This window comes from Rutilus rutilus (genome assembly GCF_951802725.1).
Source record: "Rutilus rutilus genome assembly, chromosome: 15".
NCBI classification, from domain to species: domain Eukaryota; kingdom Metazoa; phylum Chordata; class Actinopteri; order Cypriniformes; family Leuciscidae; genus Rutilus; species Rutilus rutilus.
In genome coordinates, this window is record NC_140220.1 from 13,016,193 (window position 1) to 13,028,755 (window position 12,563).

The 12,563-nt window shown below is 37.3% G+C and overlaps 1 protein-coding gene across 2 annotated transcripts; it reads right to left on the reverse strand.

The window, feature by feature from the left end:
• Window positions 1-1,412: 1,412 nt before the first annotated feature.
• Window positions 1,413-11,486, reverse strand: lmx1a (LIM homeobox transcription factor 1, alpha). 2 transcript variants are annotated; one of them, XM_084433291.1, is made up of 8 exons: window positions 11,426-11,486; window positions 10,683-10,863; window positions 4,816-5,033; window positions 3,782-3,963; window positions 3,398-3,475; window positions 2,991-3,075; window positions 1,877-2,035; window positions 1,413-1,774 (listed from the first exon to the last, which is right to left on the reverse strand). In XM_084433291.1, exons 2-8 carry the CDS (start codon window positions 10,859-10,861, stop codon window positions 1,638-1,640), a joined length of 1,038 nt encoding a protein of 345 aa, XP_084289417.1. In that variant the 5' UTR covers window positions 10,862-10,863; window positions 11,426-11,486; the 3' UTR covers window positions 1,413-1,637. The 2 variants fall into 2 exon arrangements, with proteins under 2 accessions (XP_084289417.1, XP_084289418.1); XM_084433292.1 differs by lacking the exons at window positions 10,683-10,863; window positions 11,426-11,486 and adding an exon at window positions 5,589-5,643 and having other exon boundaries at window positions 1,413-2,035.
• Between the last annotated feature and the right edge of the window lie 1,077 nt (window positions 11,487-12,563).

Consider the following 12,563-nt stretch of genomic DNA (forward strand, 5'->3'; position numbering starts at 1 on the left):
GCGGCCGCCCCCCCTGTTCCAACGTCTAGGCCTCTTTTTTCGTTCACATGCTGCAGGGATAACGTGAAAACCAGGAAGAGTAATTCGTTAACCAGTTTAATCAAAAACGTGATTTTACCAAGTAGAACATATTCCTCCTGGATCAACATCCTTGTTGATTCTGGAACAACATTCTACTCAGATTTGAGGGGTTTACAGTTCTAATGTCAAAGGCTCTACACCATTCTTATTCACCTATAATCTCCCTCTGATTTTAGGAACAAATTATGGGTAGGGTTAGGTTTAGGGGTGGGGATAGGGCAAGGAATATGTTTTTGGACAGGAATGTTGTTCCAGGATCAACAAAATAATGTTGATCCAGGACAAAGGCGGCATTTGCAATTCAGAGGTCCGTTTCAAAGAAACAGTTGGAGGCCCCCCATCATTTAGTCAAATGATTCGTTAAAAACGTGTAATGAAATTAATTTAGTTAACATCACTGTATTACTCAGAGATGCGCAATGGCTCTGTGGATTTGTTTGGAACTATTCTCATGGCGTACATATTTATTTATTTATTTTTATATTTGGCTATTTATTATTATTTATCTGAATAATCTTAAAACAAACGTTTGCTCATGCAAACACACTGTTCATCTCACCTCTGCTCTGCAACATCTCCTGACAGGTCCACATGACAGGAACAGACAGTTAAATTGTTCCTGCCCAGTGACTTGTGGCACTTACATCTGGAGGTCTGATATCGGAGTAAGAAATGTGAACCTGGTACAGACAGAAAGAAGGTTCATTGCTGGGGCAAAGAGGCACAGTATGAAGGGCTTCCTATCTTTGCAGCATGCCTTTCATTTTCACCTGATATTATCCTCAACCTCTACAGTACAATACACCAAACTATAACACTGACACATTCCAGAGTCGCAGCCCCAATGGCCTAGCTTTTGGGTGGTCACAAACAAGCCCCTGAAAATGCAAGAATGCAGCTTGGCTATATATCTGCAAAAGAAAATCACAGTATAGGCATTCATGATGGCCGGATGTGGAGTATATTTATGGGTAGGCCCCATTTCTGATGTTGAAGTGGGAGTCTGAAGATCTGGGCGATGATATGCCCTGTGGTGGACCACCATCTGGCTCTGAAAAAGAGCCATAAAGATATGCATAATGATAGGAGGTGCTGAAAGCCTAGACTGCCTATGACCTTGAGTTTGGAAAATGCCAGTTCTGCACCTCACTGCACGCAGTATAGTGATTGTTTGTGGATACTTGAATTTGTTATAAATTACCATATCACTAATGCATCTGCATATCAGAGTAAAAACTCTGCAAATGGCAATTTACGTCGATTTTGACTTAAGTTAACTTAAGTTCTAACAAAGTCAAATAAATTAAGAAACAATCTTGCCAATGCATTGACAGTTTTAAATCATTTTTTTTTCTCTGCAGCATTTTATTGTAATTCAGTCCAGATTTACACACATAAAATAATAAATACAAATTACACAAAGACATTTTCATCACAGTACATTTCCATTGTCGCCAGTCACCACACTAAAAACATGCATAAGCAGAATACACACACAGCATACATACACGTGCACTCTCTCCCCATAAATCTTTCCTGAGCTGTCTGTATGACACTCAAGAGGCAAAATAAGAATCTTGCATTGAATACAATCGGTCAATCGGTGTTAAAAGTGAGGGTTCACTCGACGACATACAGTCTCCAAAATGACACAGAGGGTCACTGTCTGTATCATCATAGATTGTGTCACAACCTATAAAGAGAGAAATGATAAATGAATGGGATGGGCAAGGAGCAAAGAGTATGCCTATCTCCAGTCCTGTATTTTTGACTGTGAGCCTAGTCTGTTTTATACCATAGGGATGCATGTGGTCTCCAGGCATTTGAGGAGGGGTGAGGCCCTGTCTGAAGGGGTCCAGCTTGAAGCTCTGTGAGTCTAGACTGATATTCTGCTGGGTAAGTGAATATGAACCTGCGCACTCCAGCTCAGCAGGCAGACCTCCACAAGAAGGCGCTGTGGTCACACAAATGGCAAGAAAAGATTATCTTAGTGCAGTGTAGATAGCCTAGGCTACTTACATATCTTCGCCTAAAGGATGAATTTAAGCCACATATGCTTTTCACATATAAAATTGTTAACCCCAGGTCATTCTAATTTTTGGTTTAACAGAATAATGGATAATATTTTTTCCACGTTTCACACTTTTGTAAACCCCGAATTAACGTTCTAATGTAAATATATGCGGTGTTAGTATTATGAATTGGACAAATAGGCTACATAGAGCACGCCTGATTAAAAAACGTCTCGTCTCGTGCTTGGGCATTGCGCTTATTTCTATAGCTATCTTCCAGTTTGACCTTAAGAAACTTTTTGTACTGTAATAAAGTAGCCTACTAAATAAAGTAGTTTTCTCCACCCCGATTGACGCGTTTTCCGCCACTTTTTTTTTTTTTTTGTGGAAAATGGAATAGGCCTACAGCGTGAGACATTTCTGAGTGTTCAAAGCTCATGAATATTTAATGATACATGAGCTGTTCAGTTTATGATTGGTTGTTGCTAAACAACTGGCCGTTACATTCTGATGACGGTATGTTTCTCACCTGGATCAACATATTTTGTTGATCATGGAACAAAATTCCAAATATTTAGTCCTAACCCTATCTCTATCCCTAAACCTAACCCTACCCATAACTTCTCCCTAAAACCAGAGGGAAAGGATTGGTCAGTTACACTTAGCCTACATAAGCCTAAAATTGACATTTGTAAACTTGTCCCTCAAATCTGATCAGGATCAACAATGATGTTGTACTTGGTGAAATCATGTTCACTGGAGAGGGAATCGTTTACATAATATAGGGTTAAAGCTGTGCTTATTACAAGTGTGAAGCGTTACTTTAAAAGTGGGGTTTAAAAAGAGAATATAACCTGGGGTGAAGCAAAGTGTTAAATTGTTGTGAACTTTGTATACCAGTGTGTTGTGATTGGCTATCCCTTTTCTCCTGAGAGGACACGCTTTGCTTCTGCTGCTGTTGTCTTCTTGCCAGTTTTTTCATCTAAAGAGACAATGTGTGTGAAAGAGAATCTTATAGCCTAATAAAAACATGTCCACGTTCACATATAGAAATGAGAAAACTAATAAGAGAAAATCTCTTTGTAATGCGAAGAAAGGCAGAAAACACAACACACTGAAAGGAAATCCAAGTCTAATCTACGGGGATCTATACATAATATGTCATCAGTTTCCTATGAGGCAATAACACAGCTTGTTTCCTTATTGGCAAGCTCATATACTGCAGAAAGAGATCTGTTATCAATTGCATAAGTTGATGTTCTTTCAATGACTGTGTTTGTCTGTGTCGGTGGGCATCACATTACCTTGGCTCTTTGGTTCTGGAACCAGACCTGAACGACTCGTACGCTCAATCCTGTCTCTGCTGCCAGCGTCTCCCTTACCTTACAATAGAGAGACAGACAGAGAGAAAGCCATAGTGTGACCTTCATGGTCTATGGGTCATGTAGGCTAACTGATGAACTGACCCACACTAGAGTATCAGATCAACAGAGATAAATACAGCAATGCTGTCCAAACCAGCTGTGGCTACACAAAAACCTCCTTCACAAAATTTAAAAGATTATAATTGAAATAAAATGTAAACGTATAGGAAAAAATGGAATTATTATTTTATATTTCATGCATTTTATATGAATTTATTATTATTATTATATTTAACTTTCAGGCTGTCGGTTTAAATGGCTGACCTTTCGACATGGTTTGGATGAGACCTCAAAAGAAGCTTTGAAAGCACGTCTCTGCTGTGTTGTAAGGATGGTACGAGGCCTTTTAGGCCTCTTGTGTTCCACGTCTCCTATTGTGTTAGACTCCCCTGCAGTCCTAATGTTGTCTTCTTCATCATCGTCCTCCTCAACATCTTCACTTTTACCTGTAGTTAAGGAAACAGATGTTTGTAGTGCCATAACCGATAATAAATAATAATAATATTAGTAATAATAGTGAACTGAAATTGAAATACATTTTCAAGTTCTACTTCTTTTATTTATAAAGCACATTTAAAAACAGTCCCCGTACAGGACTGATCAAAACAAAAATAACACACAAGAAAATAAGAGCATCAACATGTTTTAACAGCTAAAGAAAACAAATACGTTTTCAAGAGAGATTTAGAAACTGTTACTTAACTATCAAATCATGATTTCTGAAAGATCACGTGGCACTGAAGAGACTTTGCCATTACAGGAATAAAGTACATTTTTAAAATTTATTAAAATAGAAAACAGTTCATTCCAGTTGTAATAATATTTCAAAATATTACTGTTTTTACTGATTTTATTAAATAAATGTAACCTTTATCAAAAAATATTGGTATATATTATATTAATATATTCTGTTATTGATTCATTTATAACATTATACCATAGTGCTTTATTAATATAATTGATTCATATATACAGTACTTTACTGTTATACTAATATTTTTTATTTATTTGTTCTTAATAGTACTATTTAATACATACAATCAATTTCATTCTTTAATCTAGTCTCAGCATTGCTGTGCTAGTGAGTGTAAGGTGTTCTAGAAGAAGCTTCTATTTCTTTCTTTTTTAAACAGTGGTTTTCAGTCCTGGTATAAAGGGCCCAAGCACTGCACATTTGGGACGTCTCCTTTATTTACCAGACTTGATTTATATAATTCGATAATTTACAGAGGCACCATAACCTTACTGAGTGTATAAGGAAGGCCTGGATGAGCAGTGCTGTGGTTTTAAAACAATACCTGAGTCGGAGGTGGTTGCGCTGGCCAGTTGGTTGTGATAGTCTCTGGCACAGAAAAGCCTGTCCCCTGTAAGCACACATCGGTCTCCCTTCTGCAGCCTGCAGGCACACACACAGCAGCAGAAACACCGCAGGTGGAAAACCGCAGGGCCTGCGTGCATCACCAGCTCGGCCGGAGAGATGATCTCTGCGCAGCCCTTGCACCGTACTAAAAACAATCTGAAAGGATAAATAATATGCATTTCTCAGAATCGCTTGCATGAACAGCATGGAGAATTATTTTCTTCTTACTCTTTTAAAACCTCAAATACTGAAAGTTCATTGTACTTGATAGAAGAGATGTTACGTGAGCTCAATAACTGATAATATTAAGCAGAACTCAAACTGAATGAGTTCCAGCAGATTTCATTTTCCCAGCATGCTTTGCTTTAGAGTTTAGACGGTCAAAGTCAGCAAGCCAAATATTCCCTATTGTGATGTATTTAAGCGAAACAAGAAGAAATGTTGGACTCGAGATTTGATTTTGTTCATCGGGAATGGACTGGATCGTTGAATTGTTGTCATTTGTTATTGCTGTGATGTCATGAGTGACAGGACCCACCCTCACGCCAGTAAACACGTCATCAGAAAAGAGGTGTCGTTGCAAGAGGAAGGGGAAGTTATTTTGATTAAAGATTAGGAAGGCACATGAATTCAAAAAAATGCAAGGATAAATCATGTATAAATCACAGTACTCATAAATAATGTATTTTAAACGTAATTGGTTTCCTTAACTTGTTGAGTTTTACAGTGTGCCATCAGAGATTCCAGGAATGTTGCTGAGTCGCCCCGTCCATCAAGGAGTGAGACAAGAACTTGCCATGTCCCCTCCACCCCAAAAACAAGCATGCAGACGCATACCTCCAGCATGGTGAGTGTGCATCTTAGCGCCTGGCAACTAGAGCTGGGTTTCAGTGGGTTAGACAGAGGCGGCCGGCTCCACGACTGTGTCCGGGGCAGGACTCCCGGGGAGGGGGGAGAAAGGAGCTCGGCATGCCGTGGCTCCAGACGGAGGGAAAGAATCACGCCACCCGGCGGGCGAGGCTGGTCCAGGGAATGATCTTAACTCGACTTAACCAAACCCAGACAAAAGAGGGAGCTGGCCCAGCGCCTCACTGCCATTGTCCTGCCCTGGCAGACACCACATTTTCTGTTTGTCAAACTGGCCTGAGATTTCCGTGCCCGGAGGGGGGTGGAGAGTGGAGCTGTATGTTTAAGGTTTATGGCGAGCGTGACAGGGAGGCTTAGAGAGAATCATCCCCAGATGTGTGACAGCTTCAGACTTGGGCTGACAGGTTACTCCTTATAGCATGCAAGACACTAAAGGATAAAAAAACATCGTTTTTTTCATGTACTGCTCAATTTTGTGATATTGGGCTATTTGGCTTCCATAACATGTTCTCTTTCAGACTAGTGGAAAGTAGACATATTATCTATTTGCATCTGTAGAATTAAATTACAATACATATTTTTACTCAAGTGTTTTTTTTTTTACTTTCCAGTTACATATACTTTATCTATATTCTGAAGGTTTTTACAGAGAGGTTTGTTCATATAACATTTGCGTGATTTATATAAAATTGTATTCCTGAAAACGTGGTGAACATGGTTTTTTTTTCTGGCTGTTGACAGTATTTTCTGACTTATCCAAAATCGCGTAAAAAACTTTAACACTAATATGTCAACAAAATGAAACAAGAATTCTGAACCAATGGCTTCAAACAATGTTCAGATTTTTATTCTGGAAGTGCATGCAAATTAGCACATATATAATTAGATAATGCTTCATTTGCATTTCTGTCAAATATGATTGACAATTAGCATACAGTTTGGATTGGCGGTATGGTTCCGTTCTGGGCGAGAACTCCCTGCGCATCCATGCAGCCTAGCATGGATAAGAGCAGGGAGAGCAGCAATAATCCCCCTTGGGGTAAACAGAACAGAACCAACATGAACATTTGCAAATATATTTAATTCAAGATTTTAAAAGTACAACATATTCGATAATTATTCTGATTCAAGGGGAATCAGAATGTCAAATCCTGACTGGGCGAGAGGAGGAGCTGGGGATGGAGGAGGGTAATTAGCTCCTGAGAAAGCTGCTGATAACACTGAAGGAGCTTATATATGTATACGGTGATAGGCGTCGTATTCCTATAGGTAGATGTGGATCAGCTGATGCGAGCTTGACTAACGTGACCTGCCAGAACTAACGCTACGCTTGATATTTAAACATAACATTTCAGAAAACAATTGCCAAATTAATTCGTTTTTACCTTATTTACCTATGGTGTCTTGCTTTAAAAGGACCCCAAGTTTTAATTTCAGTCACTGGGATTTGGATTGGACTCATCAAACACTGTTTCTTTAAATGACAGCGCTATGATTACTGTATGTTGATGCATTAAAGATAGCTGTGTTGCTACAATTTGTACCAATTATAGGCTTTTGGCTATTGATCAGTGGGTGATGTTGTTGACGTGTATCTCAGCTATAGGTGCATGGGAGCATTGCAGTGTTCACGTACAGACAGCAAAAATTCCTCCTCCTTCGTAAGTATGGATTGAAACATCCCAAAGCCTTGCATTGTTGAGAACTATTAGTGTTGCCCTGGGGTTGCTGGGGAAACCGCTGCGAGTTCTTTAGGGTTCAGTAGGAGGGACAGAAAGAAGTGTTGCTCGCTACTCCATTATCCGCAAGAGCATCTGTGGTGTGTGAATGCATAGCAGAATATGTCAATTGCATGTTGTGTATTATCATTAGAAGCGACACGTGCTTCAAGATATTTACATATAGTAGAGTTATTTAAAAGTTGCATTGACAAGATAAAAACTACCGCTATTTTTATCAGGAAACAACTATGATGCTATAAAAATGTTGATTTCCACTATTTTTGCAACCTGCTCTTCAGAACCTGATTCTTTTGGACAACAAACTAGAAATGTGTTCATCATAATATAGGCTATGTCGTTTAGCATTACCATTAATATTAATAAAATGCCCATTATTACAATAATTTACTTGAAATGTAAAACCAATCAAAACTGTAGGTGAAAAACACATTTGTATATGAATTGCAATGATTTATAAGTGAAACCAGAAGAGATGCTGACAGAAGTTATTTGCATTTTTTTAAATGTTAGAATTAGAAATGTATTAAAGAAAATCAATCTTTTGACAGTCATAATATCATAATGAAAGTCACAGTAAGCTCTATTGTACATAACCGTTCAAAAGTTTTTCTTTTGAAATTAATTAATACTTTTTATTCAGCAAGGTTAAATTGATACAAAAGTAAAGCCTTTCACATTGTTAAACAAAATGTCTTTTCTTTTGAACTTTCTATTAATTGAAAAATTCTGGAAAGAATAACCCTACCTAACAAAAATATTAAGCAGCATAACTGTTTTCAACTGTGATAATAATAATAAGAAGAAATGTTTCTTGAGCATCAAATCAGCAGAATGATCATGTGACTGAAGACTGGAGAAATGATGCTGAAAATTCAGCTTTGCCAACACAGGAAAAAATTACATTTGAAAATATATTAAATTACAAAACAGTTATTTTAAATTGTAATACTATTACTGTTTTTACTTTATTTTTGAACAAATAAATGCAGTCTTGGTGAGCATAAGAGACTTCTTTCAAATATATTAAAAAAATCTCACTGACCCCAAACTTTTTAACGATAGTGTAAATGTTGAACAATCTAACATTAAAATCATCTTTCTAAGTACTCCTGGTTGGGAATCGCACTCTATGCCCTCTGTTCAAGACATCTATTGATCAAAAGTCTGGAGGAGATCATTATTTTAGTTGAATTTACTGCTTTCCCCCCACTACTCCTATACAGTCTAAGCATCACTTTAAATCCAAATCAAATTAATCACCATTATAAAACAGTGAAGTATCTGTTTTAATTATCACTACTGTCTGTGGAATATATAGATGAGTTACAGAGACATTAAAAATGTGAATGTGAACAGCCTGCTGACCCATTTACAGTAAAGCAGCTCCTTTACCTGGTCAGTAAGTGCTGGGTCAGCGAGCTCCCCACCCCTGAGCCTATAGTTATAAGCACTGGGCTACTGGGTAGGATTGCCAGCCAAGCACCGCATATGTGGCTAATTGGTCAGGTCGGATATCTCACGGTCGGACGGGCATCAAGCAGGGGCACCACTGGGCACCAACCTATCCAGATGCCTTGACATCCTTCACAAACATAGATCCCCGCTACATGCACCCCCTCCCCAACATGAACACACAAGCACACTCATATTCTCTTGCACAAGGCTCTGCTGTATACCCAGAACATATGGCTCAATACACTCAGCCTCAGCTCTCTTGAGCACACTGGACACTTCTCCATAATTACTACTTTGGCTGATGGACTCCTAATGTGAAATGCATTATGATGTGCAGAAGTCAGAGCCTTTCTGTTGGAAACTCAAACTTTTTGACTGCTGGAGCAGATACATCAGATCTTGAAATGAAACTTTATGAAAACTCAAATAGTGTGCATACTTGTCTATTTTTTCAGGGTCATTGCGCTCTGTCGTTAGGCAAACTGTTTTTTTGTTTTGTTTTGTTTTGGAGGTGAGAATGTGCATATGAGTGTGTGAATGAGACTCAGAGTGAGTTTTGGGGGTAGTAGGGGGTCTGCACACCATGTCGATGTGGCCATATGCTGTCCCCAGCTTGCCGTTGCCACACCGATGGGTCCTGCTAATTTAACACATCTTGACAGTGTGTCAGTAGTGCTGTCCTCCTGATCTAACGGTGTGTGTTTGTGTGTGAAAGCCTTCTCGCATTCCATGGCCCACCGCGACCCTTCCTCCTGCAGTCACCTTGTCTTTCAGGAGTTCTGTGCCAAGTCCCTCAATACGCACGGTCTCTCTCAGACACACACACACAAAACACCAACACTCATCATAAGGTTTACTGTAAATCGGTAAACAATTATGTGCTAACAAATTAGTACATGCCTGCATATTATTATATCAGCAAGCATGCAGATTTAACATTTCAGGAATAAAATGTAAAAATAACACTCAAATTTTATTTTAGGCACAGAGTTGCCTTGTCAAAATTAATTTAACAGCATCCAAACATTAAAATCAATAGAATAAACACCACTGCCATCTGTGAATGGAAAGTATTTTAAATGATTTACTGTATCATTACTGGAGGATGTTCAGATATTCAAACCTTAATTTGGCGTTATCCTGTGCAGATTAATCATTAAAATGTTCTTTCGAGAATAATGAAAGGAATTTCTGCAGTAAATTAAGTATGATAAACTACATTTGGTTTGTTATACCTCAATTTCGTTGAGGAATAGAGTAGAGCCTATTTTTTGTAAGCCTTAAATCTTTACAAAGGGAATAATCCATTGTACTTTCACAAGCATTCCTAGAAAACTATGGCCATTTTCTATGACCAATTTGTAATTTTATGTCTACAGGGAAAGACATATTTGGAATATTTCTGGCAGTAATCCAGTGTAATCAAATTGTTTTCGTTTTCTAAAACATTTGATTTAAGAAAAATAAATGGCGAAGACAGTAACAAATATTTTTAATTAGCAAATATATAATAGTTATTTATTAAAAAAAAATAGATCAACAGTAAAGAAATTTATGCGAAAAATTAAGATCACAATATCTAGGTTACGAGCGTGCTTCGTTTGACTGGCAGAAACTTCTGACTACCGTGGACTCACTTCACCCTTTTCCTATTGAACTTTAAATAGTAGCCTAGGCTAAGTCAAATAGTATCATAAAACGAAATAATTGTTTACACAAATAGCAGTAAGTAGAGTCTTACTTCTGGTAGTCTCGCTTGCAGTAGAGTGTCTTATTGCGGAGAAAGCAGGTGTCTTTCAGAGGCTCGCGACATGATGCGCAGTGCAGGCAGCGCTCGTGCCACAGTCCGTCCTGCACGCGGAGCAGGTACCTGTCCCGAATGAGCTCATTACACCCCTCACACACGCTCTTTCTCCACATGTCTGAAAGAAAGACCGACCTTTAATCCATCTAAGTAACTTAACTAAGTTAATTCAAAAATGTAAATGGTCTATACTCTTTAGTAACTTCCTGGCATGGATAATTTACATAACTGTGATACGGTTTTGAAGCTGATATGACAAATGGCATTATTTTACAATAGGAGGTATCCAAAGAAAATGTAAAAGTAAAATAAAAGTTTAATGTGTGGACAAACAATCATTGAAAAATAAAAATAAATGTGCGAAAACTAAAGTGAACTCACAAGCTTTAGGCTATAACAAAAACAATAACAGCAAAATGACAGTGAACAGATGTGATTTGATGGTGTGTCTCGTTAAAAACAATCATTTCCAATATCTATTAAGATTATTCATTCAATCATAAAAAAAACGTTTATCTTTAAACTGAGCGCAATCAAAATACTATAGCATAGGCTATAGCCTATTTCACCATGTTTGTTCAACAACAGGAACGGCTTCTAATATAGCCTAGGCTATATGACAAAACTTCATAAAAACTTTAAAAGATGCAATAACCTATTAGAAATATACATGCACTTACCATTGAGGAGAAAATATCCGTTTGCAGCCCTGTGTAACTTTCGACTGATGCTCAGATTAGATAGTTGTAAACGCGCACAAAAGCTCCATATGAAAATAAACCTGAGTCAGTTTACCTTCTCTCTCTCTCTCTCTCTCTCTCCTCCCATCAAACGGTGGAGAGTGCGCAGTAAGTGTACAGCCATAACTTTACAACTTATAATGAAAATGGCTACATTATATGAAAAACTTGAATTTATTAAGGCAGTGTGCAATTTAATTTAAATAGGTGGGTAAATGAATCTCCCTCAAGCATGAAATAAAACAAGCGTGAATTTTGAACCATTATGCTCTGTTTGGGTATGAGATAGGCCATTTCAATTAGGCCTATAAAAAAAAAAAAAAAAAAAAAAAAACATGCTAGGCTACTTAAGATGGAAGTATCACTTATTGACATTTTATAATAACTGATTATAAACACATATATTATATATTATTATATATAGGAACGTGATGGTTCAAACATGCCATGAAAACCATATTACATTAATTCAACTTGGGGTCATATAAATATGTTCCAATTCTAAAGCATATAAATGCAATGCATTTGACACAGATACAAGCAGTGCACTCCTTTTCTACAGTTTGTTCTGTATAATATAGCCTAACTTTTCTGTAAAGTGCAAATGTACTTATACAAAAGATGGGTTTAAGATAGGGTTTTAATTAGATCAGATAAAAATATAAAAAAAGATCTGAAAAATAGGATCATTTCTAAATTAATATTATCTTTTTTACATACACACCATTGGGTGATCTGAAACATATAAGTGAATTTCAAACATTTGTTTTGGGTTTATATTATTCAGTCATGACCAGAACAGGGTCATATAGGCTATAAAATTGTTTATTTGAATTTTAAATGATGATTAGTGATTTATATGACTGATTAATGACTAATTCATATTATAAATTAACATGTTTTATTATTTTAAACATAATGAAAACAGTATAATATCCTCCACTGACGGTTTGTATACTTTCAAAAAACTCATAGATACATACAATTTAGGGAAAGAAGACTTTTTCAGATACCTTCAACTGAGACACCACTTTGATAAACATATTAAAACTACCGGAGAGAAGGGAATGGACCTGAT

What these genes read in the sequence shown, in the direction of transcription:
- lmx1a (XM_084433291.1), bottom strand. Translation starts at nt 10,861, where the DNA reads ATGTGGAGAAAGAGCGTGTGTGAGGGGTGTAATGAGCTCATTCGGGAC. An exon ending in CGCAACCACCTCCGACTCAG is followed by an intron (nt 3,964 to 4,815) that starts GTATTGTTTTAA and finishes CCTTAACTACAG; the next exon opens with GTAAAAGTGAAGATGTTGAG. An exon ending in AGACCACATGCATCCCTATG is followed by an intron (nt 1,775 to 1,876) that starts GTATAAAACAGA and finishes CTCTCTTTATAG; the next exon opens with GTTGTGACACAATCTATGAT.